The 21834-nt window shown below is 41.7% G+C and overlaps 1 protein-coding gene across 13 annotated transcripts in view; it reads left to right on the forward strand.

Moving 5' to 3' along the window:
* The window catches only part of PDE1C (phosphodiesterase 1C), a 358417-nt gene that overhangs the window by 150271 nt on the left and 186312 nt on the right, over positions 1–21834 (forward strand). For 2 of the 13 annotated variants that reach the window (XM_064667384.1, XM_064667404.1), the window contains exon 1: positions 1084–1580. The exons of 9 other annotated variants lie outside the window; for them this stretch is intronic. In XM_064667384.1, coding sequence (XP_064523454.1) covers positions 1480–1580 — 101 coding nt within the window. In that variant the 5' untranslated portion in view covers positions 1084–1479. Of the gene's footprint in view, positions 1–1083; positions 1581–21834 lie in introns of those variants that run through there. 2 more of the 13 variants (XM_064667378.1, XM_064667394.1) reach the window with 1 other exon arrangement.

The following is a 21834-nucleotide window of genomic DNA, read 5'->3' on the forward strand; positions in this document are numbered from 1 at the left end:
GATTTAAACTGCTTGGAGTGATGGCTGATACAATAGCACTTAGCAATGAGAAAGAAAATAGTCATATACAACCAGCTTTCTGAAAAGCAACATCAAGTACTTCAGAGACCTGCCCTGGACGCTAGGGCGTTGCAGGCAAATGTCATGGCAAGGAAGAGGTGATTGCGTGAGGTGCTAATTCCTTTGCTGCAGGCTCTGTGTCTCAGATGACAACTTTTGCAAAATGTAACGAAATGCATAAAGACATTTTGACAGTTATTTTCCCTCTGCTCTGCTGGCTTTGGCTGAGAGCACCACATCAATAACCTTAACTAAAGAGAGGCATGCAGGGATCTTGGCAGAGTCTGAGAGATGATTGATTGGGTTGGTGCAATGAAGTAAATTCCTCTTCTTCCTGCTGCCCAGAGCATGAACACTGCAGGTGTAGAGAGGCATGTCCCATACCTTGGTCCCTGACGTATCCAGGGTGTTCCAGGGGACCCAGAGGCAGGCATCCTATTTTAACCTCCACTGTACAAACCCATTATTGAAAGACACCGATACATCTGTGACTAATGTGTTGGGCTTGTTGACTCTTCAGTGTACTAACTTCCCCTGCTGTATTCCGTGGGGCTTTAAGCAATGGCACTTTACTAATTTGTTCACTTTTAAAACTGGATTTTGCCTCAGTTGAAGCCTTACAGCCCCTGCTGTGTGTCACTCAGCAAAGCAAACTGACTGCAATGAAGTAGATGGCTGTTTACCAGAAGTGGGTTGCTCACTTTCCGTAATTTACTTTTTTTTTTATTTAATGCTTTGGCTTGCTTGGGTTTTTAATCAGAGCACAAGAGAGAAGGAGGCAAAGAGGGAGACAGAGAGGAAAGCAGTTCTTGGGCTATGTTGACAGACGACTCTTTCCTCAGTTGTCAGGTTTTAAGACTGTCGGCAGCGCTGCTGGTAAATGGAAAAGAAATAATGCTAGGGCGGGGAGGGCGAGGCTGACCTGACGGAGACTAGAGCGGAGGGGCTGTGTGCTGTCACGATCACGGCGGCAGGCAGCGCCGCAGTCCTGGTTACTCCTGCAGCTGCCCGACTCCCCATAGCTGCCCCTACAGACAGCTCACTTGTCAGCAAGGGATTTTCTTCCCCTCTTCCCTTGATACGGATCCCTCAACTGGTATTATGGATTGTATCCTTGGCTTATTGTAATAAAAAAAACAAAACAAAAAACAAGGGAAAAAAAATCCGTGTGGGTTTGCAATCTGGAGATGAGCCTTTGATTCTCTCGGTCAGCCCGAGGATGGTTGCATGTTGGCACAGCTGCCCCGCACGTACACCTGCACGCTCGCAGCTTGCCCCCGCAGCACCACTTGCCAGCGGGGGGACAGTGTCTGCCAGAAATGTTAGCTGCTCCCGGGCAGTGTTGAAGGTGGAGCCTGTGCATGCGTAGTGGCAGCAGCCGCCCTCTTAGAGCTTTAACCAAAGAGGTAACCTGCAGCTATGGAGTCACCGACTAAGGAAATCGAAGAATTTGAGAGCAACTCTCTGAAATATCTGCAGCCAGAGCAAATAGAGAAAATCTGGCTTCGTCTCCGAGGCTTGTAAGTAGTACTTTTTTTGTTGTCTCTTCCAATTTCCTCCAAATGTCAAAATTATTGTAGTACTTTATTTTTTCTTTCTTGCTGGTACGTTCAGAATCTCCCAGGAGTTTCCACACCTGTTCTCCATAAATACAGTGACTTAATCTTAGCAAAATGTCAATTTACTTCTTTAAATTGAACTGCTTCTTAAATTGAACAAACATTTTCAAGTTGGAATGTAGAAATGTCGTTAATGTAGCATTTTAAGATATAGGCAGTTACTGAGATGCTAGTTACTTTGGGTGTTATACTAGAAAAGTTTTGTTGTAGCCTGAATGGTACTTAATTGAATTCTGGTTTTGATGCAATATAGAGAAGACTTTTCCCCCACTATAAATGTACATAGTTTCTGACACTGACATGATTAATAAGAACAAAATAGGCAGAGAAGGCACAACTGGAATACAACTGGAATAGCATTTGTAATGGCAGGAAATTCATCTTCCATTGATTGGATTGTACATTTAGCCTGACTTGCCATGAAATGACTGGACATTGCCTCCTGAGTAAAAAAAAAGTACCTGTGCTTAAAGAACTTGGCACTGCAGAGCAGAAAAAGCTGTAGAGTCTGCTAGCTTATTTAGAAGCAATATCTGGTGTCTTTTTCAGATTCTTGGTATGTAAAATACTATCTACCAGCAATAAGATCCTTTACTGGCAGCAAACCATTTATTTGTCCATCAGTTTTCGGCCAAGGAAAAGAGGAGCATTACTGTGTTAAGCTACATACCTTTCTAAGTTCAGAACTGTTTGTGTTTGTTTACTTTTCTTCAGCCTTACATGCTTGTGTTATTAAAATTTTAGCCCTCAAGGGAAAGACTGGGGAGAAGGAAACAAGGAGGCTTGGAAACATCAGAAGCAACAAAATGAAGGAAGAGTAGGCTAATAACTGAAAACAAATAGGTCCAAGTTAAACCTGAGTTGCTCTTTGAGTGCTATTTTGTGTGAGAAACGACGGAATATATTGCAAAGCATATCCAAAACTTGTGAGGGACTCCAAGCAATCTATGAGATATGCATGAATATGTATTTCTTTCAAGGCATCACTCCAGGAAGCCTGTTGTGTGAAGGAACTTAATCAAAGCAGGTAACATCTGTTTTGTAAGCCTTCCAAATAGAAGAGCCACACAAAACAAGCCTTCTAATTTTTAAATCTGTGCCATGCTGTACTATTAAGATTTCTTGAATTTCTGTCTAATATGGAGTTAAGGAGCATGCTGATTTGGATTCCACCTGGAGTTCATAGGTAATTGTTCAGCAGCATTGTTGTTTGGGATCTCTCTTGCAGTTAGTACAAGCTCTGATCTCTTCTACCTTTTGAAAAGTTAGAAAAACTTGAAGACTTATTTTAGATGCGTAATAGTTAAATCTCAGGCTGTTTTTCAGTATAGCCCTCTTTGTCAGCGTGAGTGTAACAAACATGTCTCTTCTTCTTTGTGTCAAGACTTCTTTGCCTAAAGAGGAGAGAGATTTTTTCTGCAGAATTCTTGATCCCAAGATGGAAACTGAAATGTGTTCTGTAGAAGATTTTGCATTCCCCGTTATTTTTTGGAGGCTTTTAGTTCATGTATACACACACACACACAACTGTTTGCAAACTGAGTTTTGGCATCATGTTTTGTGTTTTTTTTCTTGTCTGTCTTTATGCATGCTTATATGTGTAAGAAGAACGATCACATGTGCACAACCCTCTTAATTAAATCTTAAATAAGATGCTTCAGCCTGGAGAGGTCAAATACTGCTTGAGAAGCCACCTTTCTCCTCTGCCACTACTACACTGATAGCCATATCACACAGAAATTAGTTACAAGGCACAGCAGTGCTACCAGAGCAGTCTTACAGAGGTAGTGAGAGAGGGCGTGATGCTGGTTGAAGATGCCTGAGGAGTTGTAGTCTGCAGCATACAGATATCCAGATACCTAGTAATTTGATTGTGATACCTCTCCTTAAATGGGAAGGGTTGTGATGATTTAAATAGTCTGAAGTGCTAGGCATGGTGTTAGACACCTCCTTGGTAGGACTTCATCTGTGACAACTCTGGTACCTTCTCACCCCCCGTGCCCCAGCTGGTGTGTTACTCACAATGACTTCGTGGACAAAACACTATCCATCACCTCTTGCAATATTTGGCTTTTCTAGAGGGCCAGGAATGGGGGGCTCTTTTAATTTTCACTCCATCTCGGCCTGCTTGGTTTGAAGGGAATGGAAACCCAAAGGCTGCTGCAAAGGGGTGGTTAAGTTGAGGCTCTTTTCAGATGCCCCTAATGTAGTGTGTTTTCTGTTTAAGCAAGTCTAGTGAGGGCTTTTTTTGCCACGAGCCTGGTACTGTTCTGTCACGGAATCACAGAATATGCTGAGTTTGGAAGGCACCCACAAGGATCATTGAGTCCAACTCAGGCCCTGCACAGGACCATCCCTAAGAGTCACACCATGTGTCTGAGAGTATGTTCCTCTTGAACTCTGTCAGGTTTGGTGCTGTGACCACTTACCTGGGAGCCTGTTCTGTCCTGCAGGATGGCTGGCCTCTGGAGGTTTGGGCATGGAATGTATACTTTCAAGGTATAGGGAGGTCTTTTGGACAGCAGGGAAGGACAGATATTTGTGAGGCTGAAGCGAGGTGTCTGTTGCAACATGAATCATATGTTGCTCTGAAAACCAGACAAGATACTGAATTTGTCTCTGGAGTGGAGAGGAATGGTTTGCTTCTCCTTTTCTCTTTGTATCTCTCCAAGATGTGGTTTCTTAGTCAGGGCAGCCTGGTTGATTTGTAAGCATAGCAGTGTGAGGCAGTGGTTGTTACGCCATATACAAGTTCCTTTTGCTTTAACTGTTTAAGAATGAGCTAAAATACTAATGTATTGAATGTACTGTACTGAAATGTTTTTACTTGACATATACGTATTAATGGTGTAATGATTCTGTGCAGTAATTTATATGAGAAACAAGTCAGTGGACCTACAGTGTTTTCTCAGGTTTAAGGGAGTGTGGTAAGTTGTCTCATAGGGCAGTAAGTCATCTGTGGCAAAATCTTTGGGTGTCTCTAACCAGAGATTTATGAAATAAATGTTGCCTTTTACACATGACCTATTAGATATCAATTTAAGTTTAGTCACAGCTTACAAAAAGAATCTTTTAGTGATTTGTTATTAGTAAGCTTTGAGGAAAGCTTTCTGAATAAGCCGTTGTTGGGCAAAGGTACTACTAGACGATTTCCTTGCAGAAGAGGCCTCCCAGAAACAAACCTGCTTCAGAGTTTTAACAACATCATAAATGAATCAAACTGGAACAGCTTCAGTCCCTTTAAGGATATCTAATAGGGCTTTTGCTTTTGGCTGCTAGAGAGTTACATATGAGTCCACCTTCCAGTCTCCAGTGATTGCTAATAATTTTGCTAAAATTGAGACTTTCTGCTCTGCAAAACTTATCAGTTAAGATTAGGTGAGAGCCATGACAGTTCACTGTTGGCAGCAGAGCTTGGAGACACTATTTCAAAACACATGGTTTCAAGATTGCTTGGTTGCTTTTCAAGCTGATGGTTTCTCTAGGGAGGTAAGGGCAGTGGTGGTTTTGTTGTGGTGTTCTTCTTTTAGCACTTGGAACCCTAGCTGTGGGACTTGAACTCCCATCTGCTAGCTACAACTCTTGAAACTTCACGAAGTGGCTTCAATTGCTTCCTGATTTCTCAAGAACAGAGAAGCCCTTTTCAACACTAGGATTAGATGTTGTGTCTGAGGACACTGAAGAATGCAGAGGTATATATCCAAAGAGCTTTGTGAGTTTCAGTAGGGATGTGCTAGTTTACAGCAGCTTGGAGATATTTTTTGTTTTGATTTTGGTTCCTTTTATGCAGAAAAATAAAACCTTTGTTTCTAGCTATTACAGTAGTACTGGCATCACTGGCATCTGCTGGTGCCTCTGCAGTGCTTTAAGCATTGCACGAGGAGAGGAGGGAAAATGGACTTTAACCTTCTTCCCAGTAGCTGGGCTTATAATGTTGAATTGCTAAATACATAATAAATCCCTTCATTCTCAGTGTAGTTGTTCCTCATGCTACTCTCATAGAATCACCAAGGTTGGAAGAGACCTTTAATATCATGAAGTCTGACTGTCAACCCAGCACTACTACTGTAACCCCTAAATCACTAAACCATATCACCTAGTGGCAGCTCCAAACACCTTTTAAACACCTTCAGGGATGGTAATTCCACCACATCCCTGGGCAACCTATTCCAATGCCTGACCACCCTAAGTGAAAAAACTTTTTCTAATATCTAATCTGAATTTCCCGTCTCAGCTTACGGCCATTTCCTCTAGTCCTCTCATTGCAGGTATGGTAGAAGAGACTAGTTCCCACCTCACTACCACCTGTTTTCAGGTAGTTGTAGAGAGCAGTGAGGTCCTCCTGAGCCTCCTCTTCTAAAGACTAAATAAACCCAGCTCCTTCAGCTGTTCCTCATATGGCACATTTTCTAGACCCTTCATGAGCCTTGTTGCCCTTCACTAGACATGCTCCATCACTTCAATGTTGTTTTTAAAGTGAGAAGCCAAGAACTGAATGTAGAATCATGGAATCATAGAATATGCTGAGTTGGAAGGGACCCACAAAAATCATCGAGCCCAACCCTTAGCCTTGCAGAGAACCATCCCCAAGAATGACACCATGTGCCTTAGAGTATCATCAAAATGCTTCTTGAACTCTGTCAGGCTTGGTGCTGTGACCACTTCCCTGGGGAGCTTGTTCCAGTGCCCAGCCACCCGCTGGGTGAAGAATCTTTTTCTGATATCCAACCTAAACCTCCCCTGATACAACTTCAGGTCCTTGGTCCTGTCACTGGTCACCACAGAGAAGAGATCAGTGTTTGCCCCTCTTCCCCTCACAAGGAAGTTGCAGACTGCGATGAGGTCTTCTCTCAGTCTCCTCTTCTCCAGGCTGAACAGACCAAGTGACTTCAGGTGCAGCCTCACCAGTGCTAAGTACAGGGGGATGATTACTTCCTTAGTCCTAGTGGTTACACTATTCTTGATACAGGCCAGGATGCCACTGACCTTCTTGGCCACCTGGGCACACTGCTGGCTCATATTGAGTCGGCTGTCAACCAGCACACCCAGGTCCCTTTCTGCTGAACAGCTCTTGTGCCACTCCACCCCCCACCTGTAGTGCTGCCTGGCATTGCTGCAACCCAAGTGCAGGACCCGGGACTTTGCCTTGTTGAACCTCACACAGTTGTCCTTAGCCCACTGATTGAGTCTGTCCAGGTCTCTCTGTAGAACCTTCCTACCCTCGAACAGATCAGCACTCCCACTCCATTTAGTGTCATCTGCAAATTTCCTGAGGGTACACTCAATCCCCATGTCCAGATCATGAACAAAGATGTTAAACAGGACCTGCTTCAGTAGTGAGTCCTGGGGGACACCACTGGTGACCAGCCACCAACTGGATTTAGCTCCATTCACCACAACTCTCTGGGCCCAGCCATCTAGCCAGTTTTTTACTCATGAAAGAATCCACCTATCCAAGCCACAAGAAGCCAGTTTTCCCAGGAAGATGCTGTGGGATTCTGTTCAAATGCTTTACTGAAGTCTAGATAGTAGAGGAAGGAAAGGCTGTGGATGTAGTCTAAGCAGGTCACTTTGTTGTAGAAAGAGATCAGGTTGGCCAAGCAGGGCCTGCCTTTCATAAATCCGTGTTGGCTGGGCTTGATCCCCTGATTGTCCTGCATTTACCATGTTAACATCCCAGTCCCTAAAGCTTAACTGGGAGTATTACTTTTATATTCAAGACTCTAAGAGTTCCTACAAAACTCTTGAAGAGTCTTTGGTTCTTTAACACCTTGAGATCGCATAAAGAGAAAAAACCACACACTTTTTCTGAAGAGATTTCTTTTAATGTAGTGAGAAAATATGCATTTTTGCAAAAGTTTGACAGGAGTAACGTACAACCAAGGCAGAAGCATTTCACTAAAGCACCCAGCACACCACAACCCTCACAAAACTTAGTAAAATCTGTTTGCCAAAAGAAATTAAGAAAGAAAGGAGAGATTAAAAGAAGGAACAGGAGTAAAGAGAGAGAGGAGAGAAGGCATAAAGAGATTAGAATAAGAGAAGAATAGTTACTGCCAAGAATCCTTCACATGGTGACAGCCAGAGAAGAGAAAGAGAAGACCCTCTTCCCCTCTATTTATGTGATCTGGCCCTCCAGGCAGGACGTCCAGTTCACTGACCACTCAGTGCCTTCTAGGCCAGATTGAGGGGTGGTGTAGCCAATCAGAGGCTCCCGGGGGGTGTGATGTGGGTGGGCTATGAGGCAGATCTGTTTGATTGGCAGCTCTGCCACATGGCTTCAGTGAGGCCGCAGGCCTGACCATGAGGATTCTGACTTGGCCCCTCCCCCAACACAGATTGGTTGATTTGACCCATAATCTAGTGAGATTCGGTGTCTCACAAGTAGTGCTCAGGATGAGCTCTTCCATAACCTTGCCCAAAACTGAGGTTATGCTGACAGGCCTGTAGTTCTCTATATCACCCTTTCAACCCTTCTTGTAGGTGGATGTTACATTTACTAATTTCCAGTCAGCTGGAACTTCTGCAGTAAAACCGGGTGTCTTGGTTTAACCACAGTGAGCAATCAAGCACCATGCAGTGAGATCAGGGAGAAAATTGGAAGGGTAAAAGCTAGAAAACTCGCACACTGAGATAAAGACAGTTTAATGGGGAAAGCAAAAGCCACACACAGAATCAAAGCAAAACAAGGAATTAATTCACTTCTTCCCATGGGCAGGCAGGTGTTCAGCCATCTCCAGGAGATTAGGGCCCCATCACGTAATGTTTACTTGGGAAGACAAATGCCATCGCTCCAAACATCCCCCTTCTTCTTCCCCTCACTTTATATACTGAGCATGATGTCATATGGTATCCCAAAATATCCCTTTGGTTATTTTGGTTCACCTGTCCCTGCTATGCTCCCTCCCAGTTTCCTTTGCATACCTCCTCACTGGCAAAACATGAGACAAGCCAAAAAAAAAAAAAGTCTTTGACTTAAGATAAACATGCCTTAGCAAACCACCAGAAAACATAAGTGTGTTATCAACACCATTCTCATTCAGAATTCAAAACAGAGCCCTGTAACAGCTACTGAGACGAAATTAACTCTATCCTAGCTGAATCCAGGACACCAGGACTGCTGGTAGATGACTGAAAGTGGTTTGGCAAGTTCTTTCGCCAGTGCCCTCATTACTCTAGGGTGGATCCCATCAGGGCCAATAGACTTATGAGTGTCTAATTGGCAGAACAGGTCACTAACAATCTCCTTTTGTCACAAACTTCCAGCTCAGGGAGCTGGGTATTCTGAGGACAACTGGTCTTGATAAGACTGAGGAAAAGAAGGCATTGAGTACCTTTGCCTTTCCCCTGTCACTATACTAGCCTCTGCATTCAACAAATGATTAACCTTCCTTTTTCTTCCAGTGTATTTATAGAAACTTTTTTTGTTGTCTTTAACTGTAGCAGCCAAATCAAGTTCTAATTGGGCTTTGACCCTTCTAATCTTTCTACATGACCTCACAACATTGTTATAGTCCCTCCTTCCAGAGGTGGTAGATTCTCTTGTTTTTTCCCCAAGTTCCAGCCTAAGTTCTGTGTTTAACCAGGCTGGTCTTTTTCCTTGACAACTTGTCTTTCTACACATGGGAACAGCCTGAATATTTAACAGTTCCTTTTTAAAGCACATCCAGCTTTCCTGGACTCCTTTACCCCTCAGGGCTGACTCCCAAAGGACTGTATCAATCAATGTCCTAAACAGGAGAGCCCATTGTGAGACCCCACCTGAAATACTATGTCCAGCTCTACATCCCCCAATATTAGATGGATGTAGACTTGCTTGAGCACCAGAAGGGGCCATGAAGATGAACAGAGGGATGGAGCACATCTCTTATGAAGACAGGCTGAGAGAGTTGGGGTTGTTCAGCCTGAAGAAGAGAAGGGTCCAGAGACATTATAGCCCCCTTACAGTACCTGAGAGGAGTCTACAGGAAAGCTGGCACATGTAATGATGGGACAAGTGGTAATGGCTTTAAACTGAAAGAGAGAAGGTTTAGATTAGATACAAGGAACAAATTCTTCACTATGAGGGTTGTGAAGCAGTGGAACAAGTTGCCTAGAGCAGCTGTCCCTGGAAGTGTTCAAGGCAGGGCTGGACAGGGCTTTGAGTAACCTGGCCCATGGCAGGGAAGTTGGACTCGATGTTCTCTAAGGTTCCTTTCGATACAAACCATTCTGTGATTACAAACAGTAGCAATCTCTGAACTGTGACATAAATGTGATACTTGACATTGAATTCCCTAAGAAATTTGATTGGCAAAGACAAACACATTTAAAGCAATATCTTAGAAAACTTAATGGTTTTGCTGAAGATCTGGAACAATATTTCAGCATTTAGGGCATATATTCCACTTCCTCTGCAAAAAAGCCCATCAGAAAGCACTACTTTGTTAGGAAAAGTGTAAATTAGTCTGTTTTCAAGTGGAAAATATGAATATGCTGATTTGTTTCCAGAGGCGAGGGATGCACTCAGGCTGTCTTTGTTCTTGGTTTCGGTCCTCCTGAAGCTTCTGAGTGTCTGGGTTTAAACCGAAGCCCTGTTTGCCCTGAAAGCAGAACTAAGCTACCTTCAACCATATTTAAATACAGCTGCTACCACCCTTTTTCTCATTTGGCTTTCCTAGTGGGCATATACAGGGATTATATGTCAAAGAACCATGTCAGGTTCTTTGTAGGCATCTTAGGTCCAAATTTCACTTTTTCTGTGGTTGTCACAGTTCCTAGAAGGATTAAGAAGGTCTCATTAGTCACCAAGTGGGGACTGGGTATGTGCTAGAGGCAGCGGTGTGACCTAGAGGTTCCTAATTTGGATGAGCTGTGGATATGAATATCTTGATTAGTTTTAAGGTTTGTCAGGAACTGTTTGATCCATAATATTGTTTTTTATGTAGTGTGAAGAAGGGCTTAATTTTACCAGTAGGCTAACTTGTAAGAGCTTGTTTTATACTGCAGTATAGTCTTTGAAGGAGCAATGGGAACAGAAGTGTTGCCAGCAGCTAATCTCATGCCTGACAAAAGGACAGAAGAGAGAATATATTCAAATAATATCAGAACAGCACCTTCAGAATAAGTTAATAAAAAAATATGGTGTTTGGAATTGTAATACTTTAGTAAACTGCATTTTACCACAGTCCTTCTGTTACTTTGTTCCCCAGAGTGACTTTCATTTGAATGTTAAATCAATAGATGGGTACTATAGGTAAGAAACGAGAGAAGACTTCATGTTTAATAGTAAAATGTTGACTAAGAAGTAATATAAACTGTTTTTTTCCATGATCATAAAAAAGCTTTTATTCTTCTGGGGATAGTACAAATAAAATGCCTGCAGCCCAAAAAGCTTATTTCAGCAGTCATAAAAAGACCACCACAATGTGTCATTGTAATATTAAATTCAGTGCTTTTCAAATATCACTGCTATAAAGCTTAAAATCCTGCAAGATATGAAAAAAGTTATTTTGGGGAAGATTAATTTATTAAACCTCAAGTGAAATTAACAGCCTCTTTCTGGAATTCTTTTTTATAACTATCTCAGTGGGATAGGAGTCTATACAGAAAGAAATAAAACCCAGTGGAAGATATCACTGAAAAATCCTCTGCATGACTGTTTTAAAGGCTGTGGGGAGAGCTCATCTCCTAATCTGCCAGCTTTTGGTGGATTCAGATACTAAATTAAATCCAACTCAGCCCTTGAAAGGATTTTTATTTAGTGTGTTTCTTTTTCTTCATGCAATTCGTATGAAATTTCCAGTTCCAGTCTTGTCTTGTTCCATCAAAAAATCACCTCGGCCCCTTCAAAATACTAGAAAAGGTCTGACTCTGTTCCTGACTGGTAGATGAGGGAAGTGTGCAGTTCAAGTATTAGGGCTGACACATTAAAACAGCGTAGCAACTGTGAAACATACCTCTACGGGTGCAACTTGCTCTCAAAACACATGGGATTTGGATAAAGCAGAGGTTTTCTAGAAGGGCTTGTTTGGATTCATAAGGCTGTTTTTGATCTTCTGAACTGTTCTATACTGAAAGAATGATATTGATACCAGTGCGTTTGCAGGGGTAAAATTAAAATGCAGTTCCTGGCCTTCAGAGCATCTTTTTTTTTTTGCTTGTGTGGGGTTTTTGTTTGTTTGTTTCTTTGTTTTGTTGGTTTTGGTGGTTTTCTTTGGTTTTTGTTTGTTTCTTTGTTTTGTTTTTTTTTTGTTTTCTAGGTTTTCTAAGTTACTGATGGCTTGAGAAAAGTTTAGTCCCATGATGGTGCAAAAATTTCCTCCAACAGTCAGGAGCCCAATGTTGTACTAAAATTTTGCAATAGATCAAGAGTGCAGCGCAAAATCTTTGTAGTAAACTCAGCTGGTTGATTTCAGTAAAATCAGATTCCTCTAAACAATTGGTAAGGTCCATGTTGGGGACTTTTGAATTTTGCTGGCCGGGAAGGTGCTTGCAGAGTTCTTGGAGATCTGTATGGCTATTAATGAGAGGTTTGAAAGGCTGTGTCTCTGCCAAGGATTGCAAATCATGTCTCAGCAGTCCGGCTTGCCTTCTTTGAGAGAACTTCCATGCCTATCACTTGGTGATGTGTGAATGGAGAAGTTCACGTGAGCATAGGCATGCAGCGGGAGAAGATTGTCATGATCTTTCTTGTCAAGAGAGATGTAGGAGACAGTTTAGTTATTAAGATGCATATGGACATGTATCATAAGTTCTATGCTTTATTTCCATATCTGTCAAGCTGTGGAGTTATTTTGTTATTAATGTGACACTCTGAATGGCTGTTACTAAGTCTGTGTTGTCACTTTAGGAGTGAATTCTTACACTAATAGAGAGAGACAGAAAGTTGCACAGCATCCATCTGCAGCATGAATCTTGGCTTGATGCAAATCTTATTTCAACATCGAGATTAGCACAACATAAGATCTGTGCAATTTTAACAGCTAAGACTATATAGTGCCCTTGAGCTATAGCAGGCAGGGCCAAGGAGCAGAAGTAGAGCATTAACCTCCTTGCAAGGCTGAGCAGTTCAGATAGTTGATGTAAATGATGCTCAGATCACACTTCCTCCCTTGCCTCCTGGTGGAACAGCTGATTTTCTGGAATTCACTAGCAGTAAGCAGTTACTGGTGTCTGCTAAGCAGAGAGTCTGAATACACAATTTAGATATGCTCCTATACACCTATTGATGCAGCAGGGACTGCTACAGCCAGATGGAAGAACTCTCTTTTTTCAGACTTGCTTGAAAGTGAAAGTAAGGAAGCTGTGGGGGTTGAGACTGGGAGGGGAGAATTGAGAGATCATCTACAGGAGAGCGTACTGACTCATAAAAGGTATGGAGAGGACAACCAGAGAGAGCATTTTAAAAATAAATAAATAAATTTAAAAAAAAAAAAAAAGAAAAGTGGTGGTGGGGAAAGAGATAGTCCTGTGAGTTCTTCAGATCCCTACACATAAACATTTGTTAGATTTATTTATTTTCAGATTAAAATAGTTCATAGCACAACATATGCAAGTCATTTAGGAGTTTGAGTTCTGCTGAAAATCACAGCGACAAGGCCTTTAAAGGCACTTGAAAATGCTGTCCCTCTGTAGCACAGTATTTTTTGCCTCACTCAAATTCTAGTGAAGATGTTGAAGGAAAGCCTGGATGCTGCAAGGAACACCTCTGGTGGTAACTGCTGCACAAACCCCTGCTTCTGTGTCACCTTCTAAGCATGTCTTTATTGAGACAAGTAAGGATCTCTTCTTCAGGAGGCCATTGCTTTGTTTCTTTAGAGTATGGGGGATCTTTGATATCTTGGCCACATTTTTGTCATACCACCAGTCGAAATTCTTCCTCCTACTGTTTCCATTAAAGCTGTCTGGGGGGTTCTGTTTCCTTTCTCTCATTGCGCTAGTGTTACATGTGCAAAGAGACTACAGATTTGGATGCAGTTTGACTGGATGTGTAGATGAGGTAATTCATGTCATACAGAGAGTGTCTTTAAAGTGCCTTTTAGAGAAAGGTTTTTGTATAAATGCTCAGCGATCTCTAGAAGACCTGTTTCTAATTAACTCCACTGCAATGAAAATATCTTCTTGCAAATAGAGAAGAATGAAATTCCTGAGTTATGCAAATTTGCTGAATAACCTGGAGTAAATTATCATAATGGTCCCACCTAGCATCACAATCTATGAAATATCAAATTTCAGTTTGAATTACCTATTAACTGTATGGAGGCAGATCTGCTCCTTTTCTGAGCCAGAGGCAGGGAATTTGACTCCTCCCTTACCGCAGCCAAAGCTTAAAGACCTAGAGTCACTGTGTCAACCATGGCACCTGGTACGTGGAAAGGACAGGATATACTTACCTAAATACATTTTTATACCTGAGGCTTCTGAAGACATGTTCCATCCCTTCCCCTCCTGGCTGCTGTGCCATCAAGATACTTGAGAGACAGGTGGTATCAGGATGGAGCAGAGCCTTAAGGAACAGAAATCTTGCACAGCTTCTTTTGCTTCTGTGTGTATGCTCAACACCTGTTCCCATCCTCCCACCCACCCATCCCAGTTATCTCTCCCAAAGTTTCCTCCTGTGTGGTGAGAAATTCCCATGCTGAGACCACAGGGCAGAGTTTCCAAGCTTGCAGGTGGCAACATTTCCACCTCTCTCTCTCTCCTTCTTCCTCACTTCTTCCCTCTGCCCTCATGCCCAGTGGAGCCAGCTGTGTGCCATCACGCCTGTGTCATTCATGCCTAGGGAGTGGAGGAAGGAAAGATGGGCAACCTTTTTTACTCTCTACAGAAAATAATGTAGTAATACAGAATTGGTGCGGACAGAGCAGCAGGCAGCCTGCCGATGACGAAGAATTCTGTTGCAACCAGTAATTTTGAGGATAGGATCCTCTGTGAAACCACTTCTCCACAAACATGCCTTCACTGGCTACCCCAGAAGTCTGTTATTGCTCATATTACTTTCCTCTGTAATGTCCCTGCTCCTGGAGAAACAGAGAGTTCTAAGCAGTCTAGAAAAAAACACTGGCTCTTCATGAGAAATTTAAATGTCACCTTTTCCTAAGAGTGATATTTAATAATTGGTCTGCTTATGAGAAGGCACTATCAGGACAATAGCAATCCTAAGTCACTACAGAAAGTACTGTCGCTAAAAGGCTTGAATAATTTTCAAAACCTACCAGCATGCTGAAGGAGGGAGAGATTTGGACGTGGGGATGAGGAAGTGAACCTTTTGGAAAGGGAACACTACATCTCTGTGTAATTTTTTTTTCTCTCAGTGTTTAGGCTTGTTCAACAGTAATCCAAGTGTTTCAGTTTGTAACCCAGAGCCAGTAAAGGGCCTGGCACAAAACCACGAGATTTAAAATTCTGCGTCACACCAGCTGTCTGCTAGCAGACAGAAGGGATAGGTTGTGCTCGGGGGGAGGAATAACAAGCAAGTGGAGGAAACAATAACAAGCAACATTTAGATTTACAAATAGCAACAAATAGATTTACTAGAGCTTAGGGCAAGTTGCAGATTTGTTTGGTGACTTCATGCACGCAGCTCATCTCACCTGATGTAATTCCAGTCCATGTTTCCTGTCTTGGTATTTTATCCAGGGTATGAAGAATGATTCCCCCCTCCCCATTGTCATGCATGCTGTAACTCATCACAGAGCCACCCTGCATGAAACAAGCTGGACAGCTGTCTGTTTGGCTCCTGCAGGATCTGAATATGTTAATTTTACACAGTAGCAGTGATTAAAGTAAGTTGTGAATCTGTACATTCATTTTTCTTTCAGGGTCTAGCAGTTTTTTGCCTCTGGGGGGAATGGAATTCCTGCTAAACAGTATTACGTGCTTCCAATATACATGATACATCAATATTGCCCTTATAAGTGCTCTGCAAAATTCTGCTTTGCCTTGTTCCCAGACGAACTCTTCTCCTGTACTCTCCTTGTTGGCTCATTTTCTCAGTTTTTTTCTTAGGGAAACAAGCAGGATATAGCTAAAGAACTCACAGGAAAGATTGTGTATCTCCTTTATTTGAGACATTGTATTAGCAAGGAAGTGACATCCCACTTGTCGAGGTCAGTGTTGCTGTGTAAACAAAAGGTGAAGCTCAGAACAGTGGGGGGTAGATATTCTTCTCCCTGTTGGCCCTTCCAATGCCTTGTGCACTGAATGCCACAGCGTCTTCCAGTGGGAGAGGCTACAGAATAGGCATGTGGAAGTACCACCCATCCTGTTCTTTGCAGGTCATCACTTCTACTTATTTCAAAGCCAAATGTTCCGTAAGTCATCTTATTTCAAAGCCAAATGTTCCGTAAGCCAGCTAGAAAGTAAAACTCAGGCTAATTATATGCCTATTTTTCAAATAGTAAATATGTGAAGGTTGTACACTATGGTGATTTGACTTCTTTTTTTAAGCATGAATACTAAGAACTGCTCTATATTCTTTTCAGACCCTAGGACTGTATTTTCCTGAAACATACTTTCCTGTAACTGGATTTTTATGAGCCCACACTTCACTTGAGGATGTGATGTTTATGAAGCACAAGAGAATTTGCTTGTTGTGTACTGTGAAAAAGCAGAATGAGCAGTAGATCATATTCTTTCAAAAGGTTAGATTTTCCAAAGCAGACTCATTTTCCTTTTTACTTCATATTTTTCTTCAGTTGAATCAACACCAAGTGCAATAACAGGTTTGGGGTTTTTTGTTGTTGTTTTTGGTTTTTTTATGGTTTTGATTGTTTTGTTTGGTCTTTTACATGAGGAGTTGTAGAAAACCGAGTAAATATAGAGAAAGAACCTCAAGAGTTCAATAATTGGCTCTATACAAAATCTACATGAATGAAATAATATTTTTAGAAGTTTTTAGAACAACATTTGCTGACTCCTTTTGTAGTTAAGAAGCCAATACATTAAAAACCCAGTCAAGTCTATTGTCCAATACAGAGCCATTTCAGTATTGAGTTTGAATTTGCCCTTCTGATTTAGCGTTACTGAAAACTGTTTGGATATAAGGCTGGAGCACTTTTTTGTCCATGCAGTGTTTCCTCTGCCCCTTGCAGATCCCTGTACCTCAGACTGTCTTGCTCAAAACCATCCTATATGTACACTATTCAATGCAGATCAATTCAGATCAATTTCCTGTGTTGCTTTTTCTTCTCATTTGGTATATGTACTGTGCAATGGAAAGATACACTGAAATTGCTTTGCCTCTTCTGATAGCCAGTGGTGTTTATCAAAGTTTGATCAAGCCATGATTGCCCTTGTTGAAATGAAGCAAAACAAAACCATGCCAATTGATCATAGATAATTTTTATGTTAGTGAGAAATAAAATACCTCAAACCAATACACCTCTCACACTACTGCTTGAATAAAAATATTATAATTGTATATAGTTCTGCCCAAGGTCAGTAGGTGGCTGCTTTTACACTAGCCTTGGGAGATAAGATCAAGCCATGGGTAGAGTTTGTAGTGCCAAACAGGTCAAGTCAGTTGTATCCTTATCTGCAGGAGCAAATCTCAAGAGTAACTCCCTTCTTATCAGCCCCCTTTCCCCCTTCTTCCTTCCCCCTCCTCATTCTTGAATCTCTACTTTGCTAGAAAATTGGTGCCTAGCTCTCTGACTGTGTGAACAGCAAAGGAATTTGGACTTTCGTGCAATTTGAGGTCATCAGCTCTCATGAGAGCATAAGGTATAATAATGTTAACATCAGTCCACTCGGATCATATCCATAACACCCATTTATAATACCTCTAGGCTCTGTCCACTCTTCACTAAGTATGTAGAGAAGGGATTTCAGCTATTTTGAACTTGTGCTGCAGAAGAAATTCCTCACTGACTGTGCTGTCACAGAGACTTTCTGTAAGAAGATTTTAAACACATTGCCTCTCCAGTTATGCTTCATGTGTGTACTTAGTACACACATTAGAAATCAAATGACCAAGTAGGAAACTGTTGTTAAGCTATAGATAAGAGCCCTATTATAGCAAAAGGTCACGGCAAAGCAGAGGCAGCACAAGAGATGTCTGTTGATTGTTCATATGTCCTAATGATTGCAATCATTTTTGGAGATGAAGCTGTTTCTTTTTTGTTGTTCTTTAGAAAACTCAGTAGTTAGACAGGTGAAATCCAATAGTCAACCAGGCAAACTAAAGTTTATTAAAATAGTATTGTCCTTGGGCAAAATCAGAGGATCTTTTCTGATCTTGAATTATTTACATACATTATTTACTAATTGTGACCTGTTGTGTTTCTCAGCTTTCTTGTCTCCATTTCTTCTGAAATAATCGTACCTCTTTCAAGTTGTGAACATTTTTTGTCTCTGTATGCCTACACCACGCATACTTCAGAGCACACAGACTTTTCTAATCTACTTAAAATGAGAAAAGTGACTGTCTCATCCTTGCATTATTTCAGGATGTCTCTGTGTAGTTCAGGGCCCAGTTTAAAATTATTTCCCTTGTATTTTAAAAATTCCACGTAAACCTTACATGGAATTTCAAGTATCAGCCGAAATCTTACCTTCTTTCCTCACCCACTTCTTACCATTTCTTCTCCTCTGCTGTTAATAGTCTCTGATATTGCATTGTTTTTAACTTAGCACAGTATTCTGGCAAACAACCCGTGTGGAAGAAAAAAAATTATTTTATGATTGTTATTATTGACTGGAGAGTAGCAAACAAGAAAGGTGGTCATTCTGTTTCAATTAAAGAATTAAAAACCCCATCAGGAGCTGATGCCATTATGCCCTTTGAAGTCTGGTCATCTCAATATAGTTCTGAGTTATGGAATTATGGTCAGGGCTCCCATGGTATCTTGTGCTTTGGCAGATGCTGGTCTCTAGTCTGTGCTGTGAGATTGAGTTTTTGTGAAATGATTTATACTTGGTTATTAATATAGGCTTTGATAACGTAACGTAAATGCATCCCTAATCCTGTGCTGATGATTATTTGGTAATGCATGATTCAGAATACTGAGCTGCTAGGAGAGAAGATTTTCAATTTATTTAAGTGATTCTGTCAGTCAGCTTGATCTAAGCCTCCACCCGCCTCTCCCTTGGAATGATACACAGAGGGATGATGCTTACCCGCAGTAGAAACTGCTATGCCACTGCGATACAGCCAGAGAGGGTACCTGAGCCTGGGAGGTGGGAAATGCTCTTAGTCCTCCTGTCAATCAAGGAAAAATCTTGGGAATTCTGGACTCATGACTTGGAAGGATTTGGAGTCAAAAGCAGTAAACATGAACTGTGGTCGACTTACAGTCGAGGAAGGGGAGGGATATCATTCAGAACCAGATTCATCAAAGGGTAACAAAAGAGAAGAAAGAATCTTCCAGATTTGACCAATAAGACAGACTTTTTTCTCTTTTGCCAAATTTCATTGCTTATCTCACTGTTGGTTAGCTAAAGTACAAAATAGGCTTTTAATAGCGTTATCTTAACACCAATTTTAATGTGAGAAGCTCAGCTCTGGAAGAAAGGGGAAGGGGAAACAGAAGGGGAAGGGACCTGACAGAATGTGCACGTTAAGGAGATGTGCACGTTAAGGAGATGGATCTTTCACTGCCATAAGGTGGCTTTTTCTCTCTGTGCTTCCAAATGAGTTGGTGATCGGAGCCCTGCAGGGAACCAGAGATGAATAGCCGTAGTTACATGAGGTATGGATGCAGTGGGACTCCAGTACTTCAGGACAGACATTGTTGGATGCTTTTGTTAACAGATAATTAAGCTTCCCCTCATATCTTAAATATGCTAATTATAAAACTTTCTAAATATAGAAGAGGAAAAGTCCCTCTTTTACCTCGAGCCTATGAATAAATATTTTTAAATATTAGCTTCTGTTTTCTTTAACAACTATGGTTCCTCTGAAGAAGTAGCTTTTGTAAAATGTTCCTCTTAAGGCAGGAGGAATGTTCTCTTTTCTATGATCGTGCTTACCAGTGTCAGGGACAACAGTAAGGGTGTGGCAGGCAAGCTCTGATGAGGAGTTAACATCCTGGTAGTTTTTTTTCCTCTCTGGCTCGACCACAGAGCGGGCAGTAGGGAGTGTGCTGCGGTTGCGGTTGCGGTTGCGGCAGTACAAAACCTGGCATCTTTGCTTAAAGCCACCACTGTTGGCAGTTTGAGCCAAAAGGTTAAACTTTGCATTGAAGCAGCTGATGGCCAGGTGCAGACCTGTGGCGGGGCACTGCACACAAGGCAGCTGGTGACAACATCTTTTCAAACCACTGCAGCAGATTCACTTTCACAAGTCTCTTGGTGCCCTAAAAAGTTTTGCCCTCTTTTTCACTAAGAAGCACAAATCCAGCTGAAAATATGTGCCCTGCTAGATCCAGGCTTGTGTCTTGCCAGCTGGTGGTACAAAGGGGAGAGCACAGACCACTGAGTTTTGGGGACTTCAAAAGATCTGTCTGGCTTGGTAAACTGTTCTGACCAACTAAATGTGCCCTCTGACCCCATTGCAGTGGCCAAGCAACAAAAACCCACATTAGATGAAGCCACTGTGAATGCTGATTCTGGGCTTCAGCCTTAAAATTGAGTCATTTCACTGTCTCAGCAGGCTAGGTCATTCTTGTGGCACTTGCCATTCCTGAGTTGGGAAGCATCAACTCATTGAAAAGTGTAATCTGCATTCACAGATACCTCAGGTCATCAACCAGGCATCCACCAGCTGATGGCCCAAGTGATCACTGCACTGCAGGTAGGAGCCTGCAGAGACCTTAGTAAGGGCAGCTATAACCCTTAATCTCCAGCAGTAGTGTGTGAGCAGAGCATGAGAGGCTTATCAACTTTCAGATTTTAGCATAAATTTCCAGAGATGAAGCTAGGCAAAGATCTTCCTATTACTCCTGCAGCACCTGCAGTTTTATTCCATATTCTAAAAAGATGCCATTAATACCAAACCCTATGGAATGAATGTGGGATGCCACCATGTTAACCAAGCCACTATTATGAGTAAAAAAAATTTAGGTGGTTTAGGTAATTTTTTAGAGGCCATGTAGGAGTGAAATAGCAATTCATCTAGTTAATGATTATGGGGAAAAAACAGGGCAGCTGACTGAGTTACTTAATTACCTCAACCTCTCTGCCCTCACTTCTGTCTGTACCTACTCAGTCAAATTAACTCACTCAGCTTTCTCAGAAGAGCAAGGTCTGAGAACATCACTACCAAAGAGAGGCACAGATTTTGTGTTTTTGTTATATTCTCTTCATCTCTGTGTTTCTGGATGCAGAGGAAGGGTGGAGCTTTTTTGCAAGAGCTCAAAAGTAGGATTATTTGGGCTCTAGTTATGCCTCACTGTCATGAATTGATGTGCAAAACCCTATATAGTTAAAGCCACAACCTTGAAGAGCTAACAAACTTGAAAAGGGTCTTAAGGGGAAATATAGGGAAAAGCAATTTGGCTGAGGGTGCTCTGGAATTAAACGGCAGAAGTAGAAACAAACCCTGAGAACAGATACGTCCCCTTGGAGAAGTTGATGGGCATCAAAGCACAGAGAGAAATTTGCATGTCTTTATTTCAATGGGAGTTGAGTGCCCATACAGCTGTAGCTAGCTACATCTTATTGTTGCTAAATACCTTTAAAAATCTGTCCTAATTTTATTTTGGGCCAGTGTACTGTGTCATTCCTCTGGCCACAAGAAGGATTCATTCATCCCCAGAAGAGCAGATACTGAAATAGCAGGCTCAACTCTCTCATTAATTTCATCTTATTTGAGTAAAATATTTCATCCTACCCACAATTTTGCTTACAAAGTATCTATTCTTAAATGTCTTACAGTGTTTATTTTCATTAGGCTCTAGCAGCCTTCTTGTACTAGGACAGACTCACTTCATACTATACTCCTGCAGGTGTAACTGCATTATGTTCTGTGAAGTTATTTTTAGTTTACACTGATTATATAGGGCCTACCTAGTGTGAGTCACCTGCTAATTCTCTTCAGCATGAAGAAAAATAGATCTACTTGGTTCCAAATAATTTTTTTTAATGTAAGCTAAATTTAGACCTATGAATAATACATTCCACAGCAGGTAACAGGAATTAAAGGGATGTGACAGTTCGAGCATGACATGTGTCAAGTCAGAAAAGAAACTGAACATACACAGATTTGGTAATATCAACAAACCTCTTGCAGGCT

Source organism: Pseudopipra pipra, chromosome 1 (genome assembly GCF_036250125.1).
Source record: "Pseudopipra pipra isolate bDixPip1 chromosome 1, bDixPip1.hap1, whole genome shotgun sequence".
Lineage (NCBI taxonomy): Eukaryota > Metazoa > Chordata > Aves > Passeriformes > Pipridae > Pseudopipra > Pseudopipra pipra.